General features: G+C 31.9%; 1 protein-coding gene across 1 annotated transcript; it reads left to right on the top strand.

Annotated features, from left to right (window-relative positions):
* The first annotated feature begins 752 nt into the window (after positions 1-752).
* LOC143231749 (BTB/POZ domain-containing protein 1-like) lies at positions 753-26,665 on the top strand. The gene is given in 8 exon segments (XM_076466384.1): positions 753-871; positions 3,456-3,531; positions 4,042-4,326; positions 4,329-4,863; positions 11,743-12,063; positions 13,153-13,240; positions 20,183-20,329; positions 25,446-26,665. Coding segments are annotated over 7 exon segments (1,593 nt in total). The 5' UTR covers positions 753-871; positions 3,456-3,473; the 3' UTR covers positions 25,605-26,665.
* The last annotated feature ends 542 nt before the right edge of the window (positions 26,666-27,207 follow it).

Raw genomic sequence — 27,207 nt, forward strand, 5'->3', positions numbered from 1 at the left:
AGTTAACATGTTAGAATATAGAAATGAAGACTCATTATTCAACTAATGTTGCAGGAAGATGTAAGAAAACAGTGCGCCAATTCACTTTCACATCCTTTGTAATTATCAAAATCATAGTTACCCTTTACCTATGTGATATGAAAACGTATTAACAAATATTACGTACCAAAATCCTTGTTGTGTCTGTTTATCATTATTATTGTTTATGTGATAATGTAAGATTTAGGTTAATTTCGAGGCAGATATTCCGAAAGTGTTCCACCAACCGATGTTCATCTACGTTTTGGTAAGACAATTATCAGTTTCTGAGCTGTATAAAAGTATTGAGAACGATTTTACTTATTCCATATTACTTTATGAACTTCGAAATAGTGTTAGTATCGTTATTTTGAATCAGCTATTGAATTTATTAATAGTGATACTTTGTTTCTTTCAACGTTTTTCTTATACTGATTTATGAAATGGAAATATGCAGTATTATTAACAGGATATTTAATGTATAATAATTAAATCAAATTATTGAAAAATAAATATAATTTGCTACTATTACGAAATGCAATGATTAAAAAATATAGTTGTTAAAAAAAAGATAAAACAAACCAGGATTGAAGGTAAATAAGAAAATTATCAGTTTTTTTTTGTGATCACGATCTTGTTTTAATGGTGATAAAGATTAAATTTTGTTATCACTTTCTTCAAAGTAATAACAATAAAAATATTTGGTCTAAAGTAGCGCTACACCTGATTAGATTCCATGGTATGTTTACTGTATAGTGTAACTACTTCTGTATCTGGGAAGGAATAGACTCGTATCACTTAGATATCATCATTATCAAGTTGCCTAACCCTTACTCCTGAGGCTTACGTTAAAGTAGGTAGATAAATAGCATTAATATTGCACACTAAATTAACTTTTATGGTAAAGAATATAAATGTTACACAATAATTAATGAACATTTAAATATGCTGTGTTATTTCAGTTCAGTTACAATACTTATAATGCAGAGCAGTAACCTAACTCAGAATTAAATGAAACTAAAACTTATTTATGCACAGTTATATTTGGCTCTCGAGCCTACCTAACGTACTTCACGTGTTTTGTTATTTTTAAAAATGAGTTAGGTTTAGCAATATAAATTCATTTGATCAAACTGTTGGCTAACCTACAATTTAGGCTTAGCTCCAAAGTGTTAAATAAGTCGAATACCAGTTAATTCTATGTTGTATTTTCTAGTTTTACGCACCCAAACAATTTTACCTCCGCGTTCCATAAAAATGTCCAAGAAACTGAAATTCGACGTTTATAAATTATAAACCATCAAAGAAATGTTTTAAATTTTTAAAATATTTAAAATATTTATAAAAATATTTAAGAAGTTTTTGAATGATGTTTCAATTGTGAGAAATCACTAAGATTTTTAGTAAATCAGTGGAATCATCATATATTTTGTATTCAGACAAAATCGTTTTTCGTATAAGCATGTCTTTTATATTTTCCAATCATTTTTTGAAAATGTTTAGTTTTTATTCAACTAAAAAATGTGTTTGACAATTGTTTTATTGAAATGGGACCATTTCTCTCTAATCAGGATGCGAATTTTATCCAACAAAATGCCAAATATTTTGTAACGATGTATAATTTTTCATCTTGAAATTACTTACCTAATTAGACTCTCACTTGGAAACAAACACTCTTTTCAAGTAATTTTCCTGATGTAATTAAATTCCCACTTTAAATTAAATGACATATGGGTGAGGCATTGTCTGTATCCCATATCTCCACATTTATCTAGTGTATAATTCATCTACCTAGTTGTCACATCATGCATTTTGAATTGTCTATCTTAACAATAAATATAGTGTATTAGTTCAAGTGAAACTATTCTTTCAGGTCCCCAATGATCATGTTTGTTTTACTACTTCTAAAAGCTTGCCCTGATAAACATAACTGAATGTTTAGTTAATGCATGTATTGTCTAACACGCGAGTTTTGAGATGTTGATTTCTATTGAAAACACTTATTTCCCAAATGTTTTAGTTTATTTTGTCTTTTCCTCACAGAAAATGATTGTCAGATTTCTGTGTAGGTTTACTAAAATTAAGTCACATAACTCTCTTTCTAACATAGAGTGTTGTTACAAAAAAAATATGTACAGCCATATTTTAATTCTTTAGCTGCACTACAAAGAACAAATAGAGATAATGATCCTATTTGTAGAAATTTTAAACTTGCAAACAAGTAGATTAGTACTGTCATCTGTTTGGAGTTGCCATGTATCCTAGTTCCATTATCAATTTCAGTGTTTTGGTTGGAAAGTGAAAATAAGAAAGGAAATTGTAGATCTTCAGTTTAAAATTCACAAGTTATGTTGAAATAGAACACTGATATATAATGTACAATATGAAGCATTTTTAGTAGTTTATTCTAACTTTTGTTTAATATAATTTTCAAAATATTAGCCTATGACAGTAACAACTGAATGCAGTTTTGGTGTGTCATGCAGTTCAACCTTTATTTAACACAATCTCTCATAACTGTATAATAAGTTTATTCAGCTTCAAACTTTACACTTGTCTGTCTGAATCAGAGAAGAGCAGATTTTGTGAGTTTCAGATAAAAACTAGGGATAATTTCAACTGTTTGTAAGCTTCTCTAGATAATCCATCTGGATACATCTATCATCAAAATCTTCCAACTTTCGTAAGACTGGTAAGGCTTTATTTAGAGAGCTTGTAAGTGCTTTAAGCTTTTGTCTTCTTGAAAAAAACATGTGAATGTGGATAGACTAGATTTGGGCTACAAAAAGCAAATCTAACTTGTATAATTTAGTTTGTGGGAGAAACTTAAGAATTTCTGACTCATTTTCTGTGGAACATGGAAGAATTGGAGATTTGTTCCAGAATTATTTGGATATGAACCCTCATCTCAGTGTGGACTGTTTAAGTGGTGGGTGAAAGGTTGTAGACAAACTTGAATTCTGTTGGTAACAGGTTGGAGCTTTAAATGTGAACTCTATTTTTAAATTACTTTTTTTATTTTATGTAGTAATTATAAGTTTGTAGAACTTCTGATGTAATTTGTACTGTTGTCATAATTGTGTTAAACAAATGGATGTATACACTTATTTTCAAGTTTGATTAATGTTCTTGGTTTGTGTTTTTAAGTGAATGAAGGATGATGAACAAACTCACTGACATCTTTTTGTTGTTCTTTTAGATTCGCTACTTAGCAAATTCAGTTTATCCGAGATTTCCAAAATGTTTATGTACTACCTGAAAGGGTTAATATACTTGTAGTGAATTAATTTCCTGTGTTTGGTTTCATGTAATGATAACAAGAGGAGGCTATGGATGGGAAGGTAACATTTCCTCTTAAGCTGTCACCCAGGGTAGATACAACTCTTAAGTCTTTGGATTTACAACACTAAAATTAGTACTTTGCTTTCCCTCTGTAGACACAGTAGATTAACCCGATGTGGCTCTGCTGTAAGAAAAAAAATCCACTAAAGCTAAAGACAGTACATGTAAGATGTACGTATGTTGTTATTTATATCTCATTTAAGAAAACTTGTACAACAGATAATCTTAAGAATGAACTGATAGTAACTCATTCATTTTATAATTTTTTACTGTTAGAAGTCTTGAACCAAAACCTCTCGAGAGAAAATTGTTTTGTAACCATAATTAAGATTAGTCAAACTTAACACAAGTACTAATTTAAAGAAATGCCAAAAAAAACAGCCATATTTATATAGCATTTTTAGAAGTAGAGAATTGAAAGATTTAATAATGAATATCTGACCAGATGTTCACTGGCTGGTAAACTAATTGCTGCAGTTGAAAACTTTAAAGTTCTTAAACCTGCTGTGTTGACTTTGCCCAAAGCTCCCCTGAAACAAAGTTATTATTGTATTTCTCAAGTTACATAAGGTAATTATTTTAGTTTCCATGTGTATAAAACTTAAATTTAGTCAAAATTAATGCTTTTTTGAAGTGAAATTCTAGATAAAGCATGATTTGGCTATTTTTTTCTTTCTTCAGGTTCATACTTAGATCTGGAGCCTCTTGGTGCCAGTTTCACAAGTTGTGCGAACAGCATGGCTTCTGGAATATCAAACTCCCAACCCATTAACATAGGTGGACGAGAGATGCCCGTTAATTCCAGGAGCAACCAACGAGACAGGGATAACGTGATCACATTCTGCAGACATGAAGACGATGAAGTAGTGGCATCCATAAATAACACTCCAGGTTCACTTAATTATGGTGGGCATGTTCTGTTCAACTGGCAAGCAAGCAAAGCATCAGTCAAAGAAAGATTGGCCTTTATTTTAATAAAGAAATCTTGAGTGATGTACATTTTATAGTAGGTAAAGGAACTCAGCTACAGAGAATTCCAGCTCACAAGTTTGTTCTCTCTGTTGGTAGTGCCGTGTTTGATGCTATGTTTAACGGTGCTATGGCAACAAGTTCAGATGAAATAGACCTCCCTGATGTTGAACCTGCAGCTTTCTTAGCTCTTCTTAGGTTTTTATACTCTGATGAGGTTCAGATTGGTCCAGAAACTGTAATGACAACATTATACACAGCCAAAAAGTATGCTGTTCCTGCTTTAGAAAAAGCTTGTGTGGATTTTTTAAAGTCTAATCTAAGTAGTGACAATGCTTTTATGTTGCTGACCCAAGCACGACTATTTGATGAACCGCAGCTTGCTGCCCTCTGCCTTGAAACCATCGACAAATGCACCTCTGAAGCACTGGCTGCAGAAGGATTTACAGACATTGACCACGACACTCTTTGTGCTGTTTTAGAGAGAGACACTCTCAGAATCAGGGAAGCAAAACTATTCAATGCAGTTGTCAGGTGGCGTTACATTCTCTTTTATTCAAATACTAGTTAAGCATCTGAGATACATAAAAATGGATTAATAATGTGGATCTATGGGTCTTATTTATACTAGTTAAGCATCTGAGATACATAAAAATGGATTAATAATGTGGATCTATGGGTCTTATTTATAACCTGTTTCAAGGTTTATGAAATGCAGACTAATATTTAATATTTTTATCCAAAAACTTAAATGTGTATAGTATATTATAATATTTAGTTAGACATTTGGCTTTATATACAATATAAAATGTAATTTAAAGGTAGTTTGAAATGAAATTAGATATTCTTATTACATCTGTATATTGTAATTTATTTGTAATTTTTAATTTGGAGTTTGAATAGGATAAGAATTATGTATAACATCCTTACGATACAGTTACAGCTGTTCTCGATTTAACTGCCCCTCTAATGTGCAAATATTAACTTGTCATTTGTCTTGAAACTCCCACCTAATTCCTTGTGTATATCACATTTCAACCATGCTTAACCATGTAGCTATGTCTGTGCAGTTGAACCCCATATTGACCTTTTGATTTGGCACAACAGTGTTAAGCCATGGTGCTTGATTTAAGTTTGTGTTTTATTTAGTACATTTTGAACATTCCCAAAGTGTTGTTTATAATCCACTACCAAGTTAGATATTTTTTTATTTGATTGTGAATTCTGTTTCTCACTTAATTACCAATAGTCAGTCAATATATTGAATTCATAACTTACTGTTATGACTAACATGACTACTGAAGGTGTGTCATTAGCAGCAGGGTAAGTGTTGGTCGTAATTTGTTGACAAATGGCTACTTTCACATGAGCTGAGGGATATCTCCATCTAGAACAATTCTTCCATTACAAGAGGACTTAGATCAAGATGATGTGAACTTGGAGAGCTCCCCCTAGCCATCCTGTGCTGTGTAGCCATGTTCTCAACCTGTTAAAGCATCTAGACACCTCAGTTCCCAATTCTGGATATCACAGCCATGTTGTGTTTTGTCTCCCATGTCATTTGATCGTTACCCTTATTAATACAGCACCTAGCTACAAGTTTTTTATTTCTGTCCTTTGCCTAATATTGGCATAATTTGTAGACCAATTATGTGAAGGCATTAGTATACCACACTACCTCCCCCTACCACACAGGATTGTGGATTTACATATTCCTGATCAACATACTCTCGGGTCATTCGAGTTTTGTTAGAAGGATCACACCTGCCACTTTTTGACCCTTTCCCTCAAGATCACATTTCCTACCAGCGTGTCACAGAAGCAGTTCAAGAGCTACTCATCAGAGGTGCCATCAAACAAGAACTGTATTCCTGATCCTTATGTTATCTCCAAGAAGACCTGGTATTGACATAGCTTCTTTGACATGCCTTAGTAAAGCTTCGAATCATACCTGTCTCTCAAAATACATCCACTATATGTAGTATGATTTCTATTTCAAATTAAACCTGCTACAGTATGGTTTCTACCTCAAAATACATTCACTATAATGTGGTTTCTATCTTCAAAGGTATGCACACTACAGTATGGTTTCTATCTTCAAAGGTATGCACACTACAGTATGGTTTCTATCTTCAAAAGTATACACACTACAGTATGGTTTCTATCTTCAAAGGTATGCACACTACAGTATGGTTTCTATCTTCAAAAGTATGCACACTACAGTATGGTTTCTATCTTCAAAAGTATGCACACTACAGTATGGTTTCTATCTTCAAAAGTATGCACACTACAGTATGGTTTCTATCTTCAAAAGTATGCACACTACAGTATGGTTTCTATCTTCAAAGGTATACACACTACAGTATGGTTTCTATCTTCAAAGGTATACACACTACAGTATGGTTTCTATCTTCAAAGGTATACACACTACAGTATGGTTTCTATCTTCAAAGGTATACACACTACAGTATGGTTTCTATCTTCAAAGGTATGCACACTACAGTATGGTTTCTATCTTCAAAGGTATGCACACTACAGTATGGTTTCTATCTTCAAAGGTATGCACACTACAGTATGGTTTCTATCTTCAAAGGTATGCACACTACAGTATGGTTTCTATCTTCAAAAGTACGCACACTACAGTATGGTTTCTATCTTCAAAAGTATGCACACTGCAGTATGGTTTCTATCTTCAAAAGTATGCACACTGCAGTATGGTTTCTATCTTCAAAAGTATGCACACTGCAGTATGGTTTCTGTCTTCAAAAGTACGTACACTGCAGTATGGTTTCTGTCTTCAAAAGTATGCACACTGCAGTATGGTTTCTATCTTCAAAAGTATGTACACTGCAGTATGGTTTCTATCTTCAAAAGTATGCACACTGCAGTATGGTTTCTATCTTCAAAAGTATGCACACTGCAGTATGGTTTCTATCTTCAAAAGTATGCACACTGCAGTATGGTTTCTATCTTCAAAAGTATGTACACTGCAGTATGGTTTCTGTCTTCAAAAGTATGCACACTGCAGTATGGTTTCTGTCTTCAAAAGTATGCACACTACAGTATGGTTTCTATCTTCAAAAGTATGTACACTACAGTATGGTTTCTGTCTTCAAAAGTATGCACACTACAGTATGGTTTCTGTCTTCAAAAGTATGCACACTACAGTATGGTTTCTATCTTAAAATGTACCCACTAAAGGGACAAATAGTGATGTAGGATTGTTAAAATGGTAGAATGTTGTAGAAGATTGTGTAAAAATAAAAGGTTAGACGTGTTTGTACAATTTGTGTAAGGTACTTGTGACACAATGTGTGATAGATACTTGTGACACACATCTGTTCTGAATGATGTTAATTTTCCAGGAAGTAACAGGTTTTTGTAGGTGTTGAATCTCCGAGGAAGGCACTTCATGACATGAACAATTGTTAACTTTTGATATTAAAATTAAAACCAAGGATTTTTTGAGTATTTTAAAAGTAAATTAAATATTACTGTGTGGATAGGACCCTTCAAGAATGTTGATTTCAAGGTTATTACTGGAAACTGAGATTCCACTGGATGTTACTTGTCCAGATGGACCACACGTGAATTAATTCATTGTATACCAAGTGGCTTTCTCTGTATATTTCTGCCTTGGATGGACCTCACTTGGTTATCTTTATAATCACTCCAAGTTGCTTTTCCTGAATGTTTTTCTCTGATAGACCACACTTTACATAGTACGTCATATCCCAAGGATCTACCACTGGATATTTTCTGCCCAAACAGAACACATGTGTATTCATACATGATTCTCTAGTCCTAGCCACATATTTTATTCATTTCCATCTTATGTCTTTACTGAGTGAAGAACATTTCCAGATGTGCAACACTCAAGAAATGTGCTTTGTATTTTAATTGTGACACATGCCAATTCTTGAAAGTGACTTGTGCCATAAAAGTAGAGGGCGCTACCTGCACTAGTATAGAGGATGTAATGGGATTGGTGGAGGGTGGACACATGATCAGCACTTTTTTGCTGCAATGACACCAAAGTATAGGGATGTAGAAGATAGGTGCACTATTAAAAAAGTTTACCAATGCCTTGAGGGCAACAGAAGGTCAAGACAGCTATAGGTAATAAACACCTATTGGTGTTAACTCTTGAATAAAGATGAAAAACATATTTATGTTTACTTTGTAGATGTTGAACTACATAAAAAAAGATTTATTAACAAGAATAAACCATTTTGTTGTCTAAATAACATATTGATCAGTTAAAAGATATAAAGTGTTTGAAATGTGAAGAGTCAGGGTTCAGATTAAAACTGAATTTTGAATGTTAGAACCATTATTAAAGAATTAATAAATCAGAAGTTATTCATAATATGTTTATTGTAGTATAAATATAATAAAATCAGTACTTGAAACCTTTGATGCTTGGTTTTCTAGATAATGCCTTTCCTGGTGAAATCACTATTTTAATATATTAAATATTTGTAAAGTGTAGAATTAATCTATTTGTCAATCCTGTGCACATTCAAACTGGATCAAATGATCAGTATTAATAGTTATTAACTGTAATAGTGCTCATGTTATTTAATAATTAATATCAGTAAGATGTTTATTACTTGAGGATGTTATATACATTTGAGTCATGATGCAGGATTTTTTTTAACTTTGTGTCAAAAGGGCAAAATGCTAGAAAAAATTAGCTTATCCTTCTTAAAAATCATATTTATTCTTCCCACAAAAAAGTGGAACATAACTCTCAGGATTTTTCTTTTCTTTTAACAGTAAAGAGATCAACTTCATTGACAGTTCAGTTTTGTCTGGGGTGGCACAGACCACAATTTGCATCTAAGCTTTTTGCGTACATTTGTTCATATGTTATATAGTTTTCAACAATTAGTTGTTAGTATTTTATAGAATACCCTGTGCATAAAATGCTAAAGAAGCTATTGTTCATATTAATGCTTCCACAAATGAAAGTGTTTTTTTTAATGTCTATATTTATCAACTTTATATATATATATATATGTGCTATACCTATTATAAACATTATAACTTCAAACCAAATGGTAGTACCTTATTTTCCTTAATTTTTTTTTCTTTTTTCATCTTTTTATGTTTATCTTATTCTTTTTTTTAACTTCGGAGAGCAGTCACCTTCCCACAACTGTCTGCAGGTAGTGAAGGGTGATATTGATGTAGGACGTTGTGGGTTTGAGCACCCACATCTCACTTCTAATATCTAATCTTTTTATGTGAGACTAGCAAATTGGAGGTTAAGACTGATAGATGGTGTATCCCCACCACAATGTTGGTCCTACTTTTTCAGTCACCTCCAAAACCTAGGATACATTTTATAATCCCACGTTGTAGTTTGTACCCTAGGATCTTTTTTAAAAATATGCAGCATATTTTGTTTAATTTCAATGTGTTTTGTTTTTGGCTTAAAGATTTATGTCTATAATACATTATATATATATATATATATATGTATAATGTTGTATATTATCTTTAGAGGAAACTAGAATCAATTTCCTGTGTGGGACTTGCCATTTTAGATCTAAAGCACACTAACCTGCAGTGAATACAGTAACTAACAAACAGAAAACATTTGCAGACATTTCAATGTTGTAATAATTTGAGTATGGTTGTCATAACGTGAGGCTGAAATTTTATGAATATATACACGTAATTTTGAGGTTTGGAAGTAAGCATTCTTAAATATTCGTGTATATGTTCTAGGCTTACAAGTTCAGAATTTTCTGGAAGTTAGATAGCTCTAGAGATCAGTATGATGTGTTTTGACAGTATTAGAACAAAGGATGTGAAAAAAAAAAAGATCTTACGAGCATGATACAACAAAACATAGTGCCACACCTCTTGACTTCATTACCTCTGACGTCGAGATACCCATTGAAAAAATTATTTTAGATACAGATGTGAACGTTATAACTTAATGTAAATATTTTGTTGGGGGATTTAAAAGCAAGATTGAAATGTAGGTATTACTGAAAAGAAAATTGTTGAAACCGCAGTCATATGTAACAAATGATATGAAATATGTCAAGTTATTCAGAACTAAAAATCATAACATTTTAACTCAGTCATTTTTGACTCAGACTTTGTGATTGTTCACATAAATCTTCTATGCCTACCAAAATCAAGGAAGTAAAACTTTATCTTTCTTATGTATTTATAAAATGGTTTTTTAAACCTTAAAATGCGTATTTTTATTTGACAATATTATAAGGTTTCGTGACAATCCTACTATTGAAGACAAAGTTAATTTATTATATATGAAAAAGTGGCTGGTTTGGGTTGAGAAAATTTATGTTTTTACATAGATTTTTCTCTACAAGTGGGTTTTCTCGTCATCACTGAAAGTGAATTTATTAAATGTTAAAAAAAAGTAACTCCATCTTTCAACTGAAGTGTTTAATCCACTAATGTACCTTCCTTAAGACAGTTTTCAGACTAATAAGAATGAAAATCTATTTTTATGTTTTAGTTGTCATGGCAGCTGTTTTTGTCTGGGTGACCAACAAATGGTATTTTAGTGGCTTAGAGGCAACTATTTAATGCTGTTTTTTATTTTTACATAAGCACTTGTTTTTGCACTTTACAACACTGCTACTTTTTTATGTTTTGTTGTTTTTAATGTTGTTAGACGCACATTTAAAATAATACAACCTATGTCACAGACGCCTCTATTCATATAGCCTCCCAGTGGCTCACTGATAAAGCTAAAAACTGGGTTTCAGTATCTGTGGTGAGTGCAGCACAGGTAGCCTTTTATGTAGTTTTGTGCTCAAATGCAAAATAAACAAACTGCCCAAATAGTGTTACCATAGGAGATCTAAACCCAACGTTCATTAGGTGAAGAATGTCTAATGATTGGGTAAGAAGATTAAAACTGCAAGGCCTTAAAAATTGCATCAAATAAATAACAAGTAATAGTGTCCCTAATTAATTAAAAAAAGGACACTATTACTATAAAATAATTATAAAAATAATTCTTGCAGAACATGAAAAAAGTCATGTATCTAAAGAGTTAAGGGCAGAACATGCAAAAAGTCGTGTATCTAAGGAGTCGAGGGCAAAACATGCAAAAAGTCGTGTATCTAAAGAGTCGAGGGCAAAACATGCAAAAAGTCGTGTATCTAAAGAGTCGAGGGCAAAACATGCAAAAAGTCGTGTATCTAAGGAGTCGAGGGCAAAACATGCAAAACGTCATGTATCTAAAGAGACGAGGATGGAAAAATGATTTTTTTTTATTACTGTGACACTATTCATCAATTTAAATTTCTTGTCGTGTTGTTCATTTCTCTTGCTTTTTAACTAAAGTTGGTTAAAATATTTTAATTCATCATCATTTAAAGATTTATTTATTATTGTTGCTGTTTTATTTTCTAACTAAAGATGGGCAGAGCAGGAATGTGTGCATCAGAATCTCCCAGTGAACCCAGAAAACCAGAGGACAGTGCTTGGTACTGCAGTCCGCTTGATTAGGTTTCCACTGATGACAGTGGAGGAGTTTGCCGTCGGACCAGCTCAGGCAGGAATACTGTGTGATCGGGAAGTGGTTTCCCTGTTTTTATATTTTACTGTCAATCCTAAACCTGCCATCAACTTTCCTGATATTCCCCGATCTTGTATTCTCACGGGCAAAGAACAAGTTGTGTGTAGATTTCAACAAACAGAAAGCCGTTGGGGTTACAGCGGCACCAGTGACAGGATAAGGTAATGATTAAAACCTTAACTGAAAACAATAACTTAAGTAAATATATGCGTAGTTGTTGTGGTAATAAAAATTTGTATGAGGTATTTGTGAGCATAAAATATCATTGAAGCATTATTTGATTATATAACTGTATGCTTTAAGTAGTTTTGTTCAACAAAAATAAAATAGAAGCCTGATATCTGCTCATTTCTAACTGTTGCTGATAAATGCTTCTTTGTTCACCTGTGTTATTTTCATGTACTGTTTGTTTGTTTTGTATGAAAGGCTTAGAGCCATACATTCATCACAGCAGTTATTGGTGGATTAATTTGAAATGGTTGAGCTTTACTATTAATACAGATAGATGATCCATCAGTGTTCTTATAGAATCCGGTTAATGGTAGCAAAAGAAAGTAAATTTGCATGCACTAACAGAATGTCTTAGTTAGGCATATTATCTTTCAAAGTGGAACAGTTCTCAAAATTGAGACTTAAAACAATCCTAAAAAAATTAAATGTAATCAGATGGTAAATATCTGCTTTCTGATTGTTTGTTTTATTTAAACTTTAGTGTGATATATAGTGAATTGCTAAGCCTAAGTAACAGGTAATTTAGGTATATTGAAACATTTTTCTGGTGAGGTTTTAGGTTTTGCGAGATAGGGTTTTTAAAACATTTATAACAGAATCATTAATTTTTAAGAACATCTCGATACACTTTCCAGCTAAAAAGCCAAAACTTGCTGTAAATTTTCTAAGGACAGTGAGCTAAAATAGTAACCAGCTCTCTTTGAGGAGAAAAGTAATGAAATTATAAAGTGAAGAAATTTCCAGAGACGTTTGGCTTGTAAAAACTCCATGAATTATGTGAACCTGTAACCTTACAATTAGCTAAAAGTCCAACAAGCAAGGTAAGAGAAGTTGACCCCCCAGTACTGTTTACTGTATAAATTGTTTCAAGAATCCCTTATCAACAGTTTGGGAAATATTCTAATGTTAACTCAACCAAACAACATTAAACACAATACCAACTGAAGATTCAAAATTTGCACTTTTAACAACAATGACTGTAAATTCTATGCCAGTATGCTAATGTTTGTGTTTTCCAGATTTATGGTGGACCGACGAATATTTGTTGTTGGATTTGGTCTTTATGGTTCCATTCATGGGCCTTCAGATTATGATGTTAATATTCAGGTTGTACATTTTTATGTCCTTTTATATATATGTTTAATTTACTTATGAGGGGAGAATGGTTGGCATTGTTTTAAAGACAGTATTTGAACATTACCAAATATATGATTCTGAGTTTTGAGTTTATAAGAAATACAAAACGTAAATGTTTATCTAACCTAGTTATAAGCACTGAAACATGTTTCGTTAAATGGTAATACCAAATAATAGTGAATACTAACACTATTACATTGATAATCTAGGTTATTGTTTAAATTTTTTCATCTAAAGACCTGAGCAGTTTTTAACAAAGTTCTTCTCATTCTTGTTGAACATAACCTTCACATTTTCTAAAATAAAAATAACAAAATTATGTTGTCAAAAATAAAAAAAATTACTGTTTCTTTTTAAGTTGTGAGCAACATGAACTAATGAGATTAAGTTCTATTCTTGGTCTATGAATGTGTAAATTCTCTCATATATGGAAAATGTGTTTCTCAACATTGCTTGCGAAGATATTAAAGTATCTCCAATGGCCAACTATGTCTCATTTAATCACGGCATGTTCCAGTACACTTTGCCATAAATTTGCATCTTCTTTCTCTTGTATCAGCATTTTTATTGTTGTAGAACTGACGTAACCAACAATGAAATTAAGAATTGTGGAGTATCATACTAGAACAACTTACCCCTTTATCTCAAGTATCATACAAGAACAACTTTCCCCTTTATCTCAAGTATCATACTACAATAACATTCCCCTTTATCTCAAGTATCATACAAGAACAACTTTCCCCTTTATCTCAAGTATCATACTACAATAACATTCCTCTTTATCTCGAGTATCATACTAGAACAACTTTCCTCTTTATCTCAAGTATCATACTACAATAACATTCCCCTTTATCTCAAGTATCATACAAGAACAACTTTCCCCTTTATCTCAAGTATCATACTACAATAACATTCCTCTTTATCTCGAGTATCATACTAGAACAACTTTCCTCTTTATCTCAAGTATCATACTACAATAACATTCCCCTTTATCTCGAGTATCATACAAGAACAACTTTCCTCTTTATCTCGAGTATCATACTAGAACAACTTTACCTCTTTATCTCGAGTATCATACTAGAACAACTTACCCCTTTATCTCAAGTATCATACTAGAACAACTTTCCCCTTTATCTCGAGTATCATACTAGAACAACTTTCCTCTTTATCTCAAGTATCATACTACAATAACATTCCCCTTTATCTCGAGTATCATACAAGAACAACTTTCCTCTTTATCTCGAGTATCATACTAGAACAACTTACCCCTTTATCTCAAGTATCATACTAGAATAACTTTCCCCTTTATCTCGAGTATCATACTAGAACAACTTTCCTCTTTATCTCAAGTATCATACTACAATAACATTCCCCTTTATCTCGAGTATCATACAAGAACAACTTTCCTCTTTATCTCGAGTATCATACTAGAACAACTTTCCCCTTTATCTCAAGTATCATACTAGAATAACTTTCCTCTTTATCTCGAGTATCATGCTAGAATAACTTTCTCCTTTATCTCAAGTATCATACTAGAATAACTTTCCCCTTTATCTCAAGTATCATACTAGAACAACTTACCTCTTTATCTCAAGTATCATACTGGAACAACTTACCTCTTTATCTCAAGTATCATACTAGAATAACTTTCCCCTTTATCTCAAGTATCATACTAGAACAACTTACCTCTTTATCTCAAGTATCATACTAGAATAACTTTCCCCTTTATCTCAAGTATCATACTAGAATAACTTACCTCTTTATCTCAAGTATCATACTATAACAACTTTCCCCTTTATCTCAAGTATCATACTAGAACAACTTACCTCTTTATCTCAAGTATCATACTATAACAACTTTCCCCTTTATCTCAAGTATCATACTAGAACAACTTTCCCCTTTATCTCAAGTATCATACTAGAATAACTTACCTCTTTATCTCAAGTATCGTACTAGAACAACTTTCCCCTTTATCTCGAGTATCATACTAGAACAACTTTCCTCTTTATCTCAAGTATCATACTACAATAACATTCCCCTTTATCTCGAGTATCATACAAGAACAACTTTCCTCTTTATCTCGAGTATCATACTAGAACAACTTTCCCCTTTATCTCAAGTATCATACTAGAACAACTTTCCCCTTTATCTCAAGTATCATACTAGAACAACTTTCCTCTTTATCTCGAGTATCGTACTAGAACAACTTTCCCCTTTATCTCGAGTATCATACTAGAACAACTTTCCCCTTTATCTCAAGTATCATACTAGAATAACTTACCTCTTTATCTCAAGTATCGTACTAGAACAACTTTCCCCTTTATCTCAAGTATCATACTAGAACAACTTTCCCCTTTATCTCGAGTATCATACTAGAACAACTTTCCCCTTTATCTCAAGTATCATACTATAACAACTTTCCCCTTTATCTCAAGTATCATACTAGAACAACTTTCCCCTTTATTTCGAGTATCATACTAGAACAACTTTCCCCTTTATCTCAAGTATCATACTATAACAACTTTCCCCTTTATCTCGAGTATCATACTAGAACAACTTTCCCCTTTATTTCGAGTATCATACTAGAACAACTTTCCCCTTTATCTCAAGTATCATACTATAACAACTTTCCCCTTTATCTCAAGTATCGTACTAGAACAACTTTCCCCTTTATCTCGAGTATCATACTAGAATAACTTTCCCCTTTATCTCAAGTATCATACTAGAACAACTTTCCCTTTTATCTCGAGTATCATACTAGAATAACTTTCCTCTTTATCTCAAGTATCATACTATAACAACTTTCCCCTTTATCTCAAGTATCGTACTAGAACAACTTACCCCTTTATCTCAAGTATCATACTAGAACAACTTTACCTCTTTATCTCGAGTATCATACTAGAACAACTTTACCCCTTTATCTCGAGTATCATACTAGAATAACTTACCTCTTTATCTCGAGTATCATACTAGAACAACTTTACCTCTTTATCTCGAGTATCATACTAGAACAACTTACCTCTTTATCTCAAGTATCATACTAGAACAACTTACCTCTTTATCTCGAGTATCATACTGGAACAACTTACCTCTTTATCTCAAGTATCATACTAGAACAACTTACCTCTTTATCTCGAGTATCATACTAGAACAACTTTCCCCTTTATCTCGAGTATCATACTAGAATAACTTACCTCTTTATCTCGAGTATCATACTGGAACAACTTACCTCTTTATCTCAAGTATCATACTAGAACAACTTACCTCTTTATCTCAAGTATCATACTAGAACAACTTACCTCTTTATCTCAAGTATCATACTGGAACAACTTACCTCTTTATCTCAAGTATCATACTAGAACAACTTACCTCTTTATCTCGAGTATCATACTAGAACAACTTTCCCCTTTATCTCGAGTATCATACTAGAATAACTTACCTCTTTATCTCGAGTATCATACTGGAACAACTTACCTCTTTATCTCAAGTATCATACTGGAACAACTTACCCCTTTATCTCAAGTATCATACTGGAACAACTTACCTCTTTATCTCGAGTATCATGCTAGAATAACTTTCCCCTTTATCTCAAGTATCATACTGGAACAACTTACCTCTTTATCTCGAGTATCATGCTAGAATAACTTTCCCCTTTATCTCAAGTATCATACTAGAACAACTTTCCCCTTTATCTCGAGTATCATACTAGAACAACTTTCCCCTTTATCTTGAGTATCATACTAGAACAACTTTACCTCTTTATCTCAAGTATCATACCAGAATAACTTTACCTCTTTATCTCGAGTATCATACTAGAACAACTTTACCTCTTTATCTCAAGTATCATACCAGAATAACTTTCCCCTTTATCTCGCATTGGTTAGATAATTTAGGATAATTTTATTAAATAAAACTTTTTAAACTGCCAACTTACAAAGTTTCTAAATTAATAGTTTAATTTTGGGTTTATTTATTGATTGTAATATAAAAGAAATAGTTTTTAAATAATCTATTTATAAAATATTTCCATAGTTTGCAGGTTAAAAAACCAACAACTGCTCACACTACAATGTATGAGTGTGTCTACATGTACGGTTGCAGTGCATTTTTAAATACAGATGTCTTTGTCAGTATTTCTTCAGATACAAAGACAAAATTCCATTAATTTAAACATTAAATGTAGCTAATCAGTGTACTTATCCTTGTTGATAGTCTGGTTGAATCATTTCCATGGATTTCCTTATGCAGTTCAGAAGGAAAACATTTAACTTTATGCATTTCTTTAGTCTCTCTAAGTTGGTGCACTATAACTTGATGTGCACAGGGCTGGTCCAATGGAAAAACCAGGTATTGGAGAAGACATTTTTACTTTAATTACGAAATGTTATTAACAAAATTGGCAATCTTATAGTACGGGTCTGTTGTATGCAAAAACTCGTGCATGTTGATAAGGCTCTGAATAAAAGATGTGTCTCTGTAATGGTCAAGTTAGAGTACAAGGTAATGTTCACATGATAAAAAACAAACTTTTGACCATTGTACAGTTTACTCATTGTATTTGCATAACCTCCAGAATATCTGAAATGCAAATTGTTTTAATATTCCTGTATATTGTATCTGGTATTTTTCTACTCTTAAAGTGAACTGTTGCTAAATTAACAATGTAGGGTAATATGTAAAGTTGACAACTCTCTCATCAACTTCATATAATACCTTGTTAAATGGTACTCTGTAAACAGTCAAGACACTTGTGTATACAGGTTTAATGTATCACGTAAATATATACTCTTAATAATATTATTTTACTCTCGCTCTATCAAGTGAAGTTGGAGCACATGCTGTCCAGTTTATCATACTTTTTATTAATGATGACATCTAAAGTAACCATGTGCTTGGTAACCTAAATATATTTGTATTAACCACCACATGATTGATGAACTCAGTAAAGTTGTGTTCGTATGGAATTATAAACCTGATCTGATAAACTAAGTGAATATAATCTAACTAGTTGTTATATTTAATTATTTAGTGCACCTCTGAGGATATGTAAAGGCATTTCCAAATAAATTTTTATCCAAAGTTAATATACTTTGTTACCCTAATATATATATATTAGAAAAAACTAGTTTTTTGGCCATAACGACTTTGATTGGTGTAGTTCAGTTAATTAACTACACATTTCATTATCAGAAAGAAAACCACTTTTTAGTTACACACGAGATTTGACCAAAGGCATGGATAATCATTTGTGAAATAAAAAATTCTAAATAATCCATTACTTGGGATTCACACTTTCTGTTTCTAAATGTTTGAAAGAAATACTGTTTATAAATTTTTTATTTTTCTGTCAACATCAGTACTGTTGGTCAAACCTTGTGAATTCTTGAATATGTTTTTGAAAAGTAATTTTCTTTCCAGCAGTGAAAGACATATAAACTTACACATTAACTTATGGCTTACTAGTCCTGTTTTTCTTTAAATCTTTATATATATATGTAGATAGTAGTGTTTATTTTGATCATAAAACATTCACTAGTTTTAGTAAAGTAGTCATTTAGTAATTTGTAGAAAGAAATCCACATAATGCTAACAGATGTTACATTCAGCTTGCTAGAGGTTAGCTGTTACATTCTGTATATGATAAATTTACATGTACAACAGTTTAATATAAAGTAACCTAATCGTACAGTATCATATTAAGCAAATAAAACAAAATAGTTGGAAATAGAAAGATGAATATCATTTGGGAATAATATACGTAACCAGTTAATAAACCACATTAGTTAATTATCAAATTCAATTAATTATTCACCTCTACCTGTTTTACAGATTCTCTTCTGGCACAGGCCCACCATGTCCAGGTGATTAAGGTACTCTACTTGTAATCTTAGGGATAGCAGGTTCAAATGTCTGTCACGTGAAACATGCTCCCCCTTTAAGCCATGGGTGCATTATACTGCTAAATTAGGGGCAGATAATGCAGATAGACCTTATGTAGCTTTGTGGAAATTCAAAACAAACAAACTCTTCTGGCACACCAACCACTGCTTCCTTAACCATCCATACCTGTTGTATCTTGAGTCCATCTTTTAGTTACAGTTTCCAACTCTTTTCACCAACTGTATATAAAAATTTCCCAGACAAAGTATGGAGATCCACCTTTTATTTGTGTTTAGAACTATTCCATCAGCAGGCCTCTCGAGTAATTCTTATGACATTAATTTATTTAGTCCTAATTTTAATTATTCAGTTATAAATACTTGACACTAATTGATGTAATCTATATTAGTCGGTAATTTAATTCATTATGTGAATGTTTTATTTATCTGCACCCCTTACAGCTTATCAACAATAATTCTTTTTGTTCAAACCTATATTATTAAAAAAGAGTGTAACCCTATCTTTCTTCAGTCTCAAACTCTGTTGAAGTTCAGACCTGTCTTGTTGAAACATAATTGTTTTGATAGATTCCAATGCCTTGTTTCTCACTCACTCCTACGATTTCCTCATTTTATGTTTTGGGAAGTCTTAAGAAACACTTTTCTGCTCCTTCTGGTGATTTTAGGAATAACAAAAAGACATATTTATCATTGGCATACCATACAACAACAATAAAAATAACTCCTCAACCAGACTGACATCTAACTAACCTTTATCAGGTGTTGCCATATGGGAAATTTCTTAATAAATAAACCTCTTTATGTTGTAAGCAATGTGGTTTTATGGCACAAAATCACATCTTAGACCAGTAAGTGATGAGAGGTCATTCAAAAGCTATCATAGCTAGATGGTTGAACACATTGTTCAGGTACTGATACATGGTTGCTAGAAGATTTTAAAATAATAAAGAAACATTGACTTAGGTTTCCAGCACAATTAAGAAATTTACTTTTGTACTTGTTTTTTTGGCAGGTCATTCACACAGGAACAGGAAATGTTCTTGGGTCAAATGACACAAATTTCAGTTGTGATGGGTCCTCTTCCAGTTTCCGAGTCATGTTTAAATCTCCTGTTGAGATTTCTCCTAACATAAATTATACAGCTTCAACCACATTGAAGGTAAGGTGTACAATTATTACTACAGACTGCCGTTAAACTACAAGTTTATAGTTGTCCTTTGACGTAGATGTGTGACTTCTCAGTGTTTAAATCTCAGCATCTTGCTATGTTTACAGTTATAGTTAGTTTTGTTCCATGTTGTTATTTTTTTGTTGTATTAAAATAATATGCAGATATGACAAGAATTTCCAGTCCATCTCATGTTAAGGTTTATTTAATCTCGCAAGTTTATTTCAGAAGTGTTTACAAAAATCATAAGTTCCACTACCACCATAGGCTCTAATATTTTGGAAACCATATCTGTAACTTGTTATTTTAATTTAAAGAAATTTGGTCACTTCAAAAGATGCTGAAAGTATAGGTTCTCACATTTTGTCCTGTTACAGGGGTAAACCTCAATCTACTAGTTTCACTATAGTTGTGATAACAATATTTAAAATAACATTGTTGTTTTATAACAGTAAGGAACAGAAATAAACGTTTTGGAATTCAAGTGTTTTCATCTTCAGTATCTAAAGTAAAATATAATAATCACATCATTTTTAAGTACAAAACTAACATGTGTTGTTACATTAATGATAATTTAATCAAAACACCTGGAAAGTGAAGGTGTAATAAACTGTAGATATTTAAAAAACGAGTGATTTAAAGAAGATTACATGTTATTTAGTGTTGGTGAAAGTTGGTTGATGTTGAAGGATTCTACAATCAGTAATTCCAGATCAATGTTGGCCTCGTAAAGTACAATAACATTTGATAGGTTAAGTTCATGTACTGTTTGTTGGCTTACAGAGAAAGCACAAAGGTTACAAAGTTTTTAGGTTACATTGAAATTCTCATATGTTCATTGGTAATAACTACTAGCTAGCATGTGGTTTTTACATGTAAATATATACAAGTCATGAACAAAGAGAAATTAGGAAGAAGGTCTTTAGTGGAGAAACATTATGTGGGTTTAAAAACAAATCAGTTTAAGTAACAATGAATTATGTTTTTAATTTGATTTTAAAGTTCTGTTTACCGACGTATAGGAGACAAGAGTATGCACTAAGATTGTGTATAGTTGATAGTGTAGGTGAATTTGTGATATTATTAGTTAGAAAGGTATTAATAATTCTTTGTAATAGATACTTTAGGTAGCTATTGTATTTTAAAGTATCCTGTGTGAGAGAACTTTCTGATTGTAAATTAAGGGACATGGAACATGAAGTCTGTTTAATAAGCATGTTACAAGATTTCTTTGGTATATGAATGGGATAAAAACATGAATTTCTTTAAGAAGTCCAGTAAATATCTTTTTCCTGTGTATTGAAATACTAAATCTGCTAGGGTTGATGTTAAAGGGAATTTCTTTAAAAATGCAAGTTATCAGTTTTTCAACATTTCAAGTGAATCTGATGACAGGATGTTATGAGTTTCAGTATTTTAATAATTTAGAGCTGTGATCCTTATTGTGGAAGAGAATATAAATGTCATGTACATACTTTCTATAAAGGATAGGTCTGCAGTCAGTGGGGCAGGTATCGAGCCATTTCTGTTTGTGATACGATAGAAGTATATTGGCTTACTTTGGACTCAGTGGAGAACCAATGGCTACACTACTATTTGTTCAGAGAGGGTGTCACTGATTAGTAATTATTAATTTTTGGTCATGAGATCCAACATGGTCTTCATTTGAGGTTCAGTAAAGCCATTTGGTATATTATTATTATATGAAAGTTCAGACATGCAAAAATTAACCTTTTCATTTAAAAGTATATTAGTAATGAGTGAGATAATATTAACTAGCCATAAAGTATTGAGTGGATCTAGTACAGGTATCAGGAATTTTGTAACTGTGTGTGCCTGAGACTGGAATTGGTTTGGGGAGAATGGGGGTTACCTGCTTTGTTAATTTTAGAAAGACCATACAAAATGTTAGGGTGGGAGCCCGTCATGTACAATAAGGCTATAAAGACCACACAAAATGTTAGGATTGGAGCCGGTCATGTACAATAAGGCTATAAAGACCACACAAAATGCTAGGATGGGAGCCTGTCATGTACAATAAGGCTATAAAGACCACACAAAATGCTAGGATGGGAGTCTGTCATGTACAATAAGGCACAGACATTTTAAGATATGATATTTTTAAGGGGTATCTTTGGATTTTTTTCCTTACATTGAATGATAAAAGGTCATTGTTAAGAATTTTATGTTTGGTAGAGTTGTCAAGAATAGTGTGCAGTTTCCTCCAGTAGTCGGTTTTGCTAATAATAACAATATCATTACCTGTGTCGGGCCATGTAAAATGAATATTTAGTGACAGTTTTTTCACTAAGTTCACTATAATTTTAATACTAAGAATCATCTAGAGCTTAGAGAGCTAGGATGTCTCTTGATATTAAAATTATAAAAAACAAAAATGTTTTGTATTTTCATAAAGAAGTAATCACTAGATTGACCAAGAATTCCTTTGTATTCTAAAGACGGCTGGTATGGGTATTAAAAATTAATTAAAATCTTCAGGTTAACAATTAGAATTTGCAACTGAACTTTGTTAGGCACATGTCTTAGAGACAACAGTGTGAATGGGCACAAAGTTGTAGAGGGCTTTGCAGTTAGATGTTAGGTTATTAATTAACACAGGCATAGAGGTGTTCCTTTATATTGGTTTGAGTTCTTGTATGAGTAAGGTTTCTTTGATTTTGTGTTAAAATTTGTTTCTGTACTTAATATGTTGGTATTTTCTATGGTTATGTTGTGTTTATTTGATTTGCTGAGTTCTAAAATGTGTGTAAACTAAATTCATACAAAAATGAGATACAAAATAAAAATCCTTATTGAGTAAAAACTAATCTGACGAATATGACACCAAAATTATTTATAAAATATAGTGCAACAACTGTTGTGACTTCTCTATAGGAGAAATAAGTAGAAAATACATTTTTACTTCAAGTTGGTTTCTTGTCATTATGAATTACTTCACTATGCTAAAGCTTTGTTATTGTATGTAGGAAGGTTTTTTATGTTTCTGTATAGCAACTAACTGTCACGAACACTAAATAACATGCAATCTTCTTTAAATCATACATTTTTTAAATATCTACAGTATTTGTTTTTTACACCTTCACTTTCTATGTGTTTTCATGAAATTATCATTAATGTAACATGTAAGTTACTTTTTAATGTTTTTTTTAAGACACTAAACGTTAGCTATAGAATGTAGAATCGTTTATCTGCATCTCCTTCTGTTATAAATAAACAGTGGTGTTTATCTTAAGTAATGCTATCCTTTTTATTGTGAAAATGTTTAATGATAAATTCCACTTTTCTCAGTCCAACTTATCAAACATTTGTTGTTTTTGTAATAACATCCATGTTACGGAGACTGGTGTTACTCATATAGTTGTAGATTTCACACTTTCAACTTTTACCATCTCTATGCTCCTTGCTATGGTCTCTACAACTAAAACGTCTTTTGTTATAAAGACAGTGTCTAGTCCTGTTCCTGATGACATCCTGTCTTCAAAGTGCTGTTCACATAACACTTGTGTATTGGTCTTCAAAGTGCTGTTCACGTAACACTTGTGTATTGATTACGGTTTTCTGGATTTAATGAACAAATGTGGTGTTATGTTTGTGATGGGTTTGCATTCAGTTTAGTTGTTTTTTTTTAATTTGTTGTAGTTCTGTGTTCTTATGAAGAATAATTTGACATTTAATGATCAGATGTGTTGTAATGTTTGATGGGTTCAACATTTAATGAACAAACGCGGTACGTGCTGTCTTTCTGTAGTTGATACTTCATGTTTGTACTATTTTCTTCAGTATAACAACTGATTTACACTACAATTGATTGATACATCACACTTGTCTGGTTGTTTTGTTTAGAGAGAAAGTTAATCATTATTCTAGGACATCGTATAATTGTTTATGTTGTTTTATCCAGTGATTCAGTGAGAAAGTTGATCTAAATTCTGGTTAACATCTTATATTTGTTTATGTTGTTTTATCCAGTGATTCAGTGAGAAAGTTGATCAGAATTCTGGTTAACATCTTATATTTGTTTGTTATTTTATCCAGTGACTTGGTTAGAAAGTTGATCAGAATTCTTGTTAACATCTTATATTTGTTTATGTTGTTTTATCCAGTGACTCAGTGAGAAAGTTGATCAGAATTCTGGTTAACATCTTATATTTGTTTATGTTGTTTTATCCAGTGATTCAGTGAGAAAGTTGATCAGAATTCTGGTTAACATCTTATATTTGTTTGTGTTGTTTTATCCAGTGATTCAGTGAGAAAGTTGATCAGAATTCTGGTTAACATCTTATAATTGTTTGTTGTTTTATCCAGTGATTCAGTGAGAAAGTTGATCAGAATTCTGATTGACATCTTATATTTGTTTATGTTATTTTATCCAGTGATTCAGTGAGAAAGTTGATCAGAATTCTGGTTAACATCTTATATTTGTTTATGTTGTTTCATCCAGTGATTCAGTGAGAAAGTTGATCAGAATTCTGGTTAACATCTTATATTTGTTTATGTTGTTTTATCCAGTGATTCAGTGAGAAAGTTGATCAGAATTCTGGTTAACATCTTATAATTGTTTGTTGTTTTATCCAGTGATTCAGTGAGAAAGTTGATCAGAATTCTGATTGACATCTTATATTTGTTTATGTTGTTTTATCCAGTGATTCAGTGAGAAAGTTGATCAGAATTCTGGTTAACATCTTATATTTGTTTGTTATTTTATCCAGTGACTTGGTTAGAAAGTTGATCAGAATTCTTGTTAACATCTTATATTTGTTTATGTTGTTTTATCCAGTGACTCAGTGAGAAAGTTGATCAGAATTCTGGTTAACATCTTATATTTGTTTATGTTGTTTTATCCAGTGATTCAGTGAGAAAGTTGATCAGAATTCTGGTTAACATCTTATATTTGTTTGTGTTGTTTTATCCAGTGATTCAGTGAGAAAGTTGATCAGAATTCTGGTTAACATCTTATAATTGTTTGTTGTTTTATCCAGTGATTCAGTGAGAAAGTTGATCAGAATTCTGATTGACATCTTATATTTGTTTATGTTGTTTTATCCAGTGATTCAATTAGTAATGTAATAAACTAATATACCTACAGGGTCCTGACTCCCATTATGGAACTAAAGGCCTGAGAAAGATTACCATGGAATGTCCTGGTGGAGGTAGAGTTACCTTTCAGTTCACATATGCTGCTGGAAATAACAACGGTACTTCTGTAGAAGACGGCCAGATCCCCGAGATAATCTTCTACACATAAAACGTTGTAACATTCAAACTGACACAACAGAAATACACTAACATTTGAGTTTTGTTTTGTGCTCAAAGTAAAAAGCTAGTTTGAATGCTCTTTTCATATTTTTGTTTCTGTCTCCTACGGTAAGTGTGTAAATACCGATGTAAAAATAGAGTGGAAGGAAAGTGCATTTCTTGATAATTTAACAAGGTGTTTGATGACACATTGCACAAGTAACACTAATATTGATCTGAAATGAGTTGTCAGGCCTTCCTAACAATAATTTGTTTTATATTGTTTTCAGTTTACTCCAGGAACCATTCATAAGAGTATATACAAAAGTGTTTGTGTGACACTAAGGACAAGAGAAAGTTATTGTGGAAAAACCAAAAATTTTAAAAATAATATTTATTGTACCAAAACAAAAAAGATAAAAGTGCCCAGGCTTCAATATTTTCTCATCACCAAAAAATGTTTTATTACGTTGGTTAGTGTGTCGCACTTATATAATTTTTTTTTTTTTTATATTAAGCCCAGTGAAATAAAATGTACATGATTGTATACTTAACACATAATGGTTAGTTGTACAAATATGTATGTATAAAAACACCAGTTGTTGGAAGTGATGCTTGTGGTATTCTTAGAACATATAGAATTAAAAAGAAATTTGATTTCTCTTAAACTGTACTGAACTCTGAAAATGCTCGGTTTTGTTACATAAGTGAATTTTAAGAAACCTTCCACATAAGTAGTTAATATCAATTTGTAAAATAAAGGTGTCAAACTAAAGAAAACAAACTCATAATTTCTCAAAAGTACGGTGATTACATATGTTTGTGTTGTTATCATAGTTGCAAATTTTGATAAAAGGTGGGCATTTATATTATATCTTCTTTTAGAAACTTCAGTTTTTCTTTCTTAATTCACAAAATATGTTAGTTAATCTTGTGTGTTGAAAGCATATATGTTATAAGGTTCAGTTACAGATAAGGTTCTTGAAATTTCATTAGCAGTAGATTTGTTGCTTTTCTCAAAATGTTTACTTCTGTTATTTATTGATATTAAAAGAAATCATGTTTTATAAATTTTTGATACATTGAGTTTTATTTCAATATAGTGCACACGTTTATACATTCTTTCTAAAACTGTGTTGTCATTTTACACAGAATCAAAAGCAAAATGTGGTATGATTATAACAGGAAGTTACAGTTTGAAGTTTTTTTTCTTTTCTTTTTTTTATAAGATATTCTGGAGAGACTTTATGTCATGTTGAAGATTAAATAACATATAGTAAACTAAAAGAAATCAACGGAGCTAATATTTATTATGGTGTTCTGTTTTAAGACTTAATTGTTACCTATAACAATCGTGGCCAGGTGGTTAAGGCTCTCGACTTGTAATCCGAGGTTCGCAGGTTCGAATCCTCGTCACACCAAACATGTTCGACCATTCATTCATGGGGTGTTATAAAGTGATGGTGAATCCCACTGTTCATTGATAAAAAAGTTGGTAGTGGGTGGTGGTGACTATCTGCCTTCCCTCTAGTCTCACATTGCTAAATTATAGACAGATAACGCACTTAGCCCTTGTGTAGCTTTGTGCAAAATTCAGAAAACAAATTAATAAC

This window comes from Tachypleus tridentatus, chromosome 11 (assembly GCF_004210375.1).
Source record: "Tachypleus tridentatus isolate NWPU-2018 chromosome 11, ASM421037v1, whole genome shotgun sequence".
NCBI classification, from domain to species: Eukaryota; Metazoa; Arthropoda; class Merostomata; order Xiphosura; family Limulidae; genus Tachypleus; species Tachypleus tridentatus.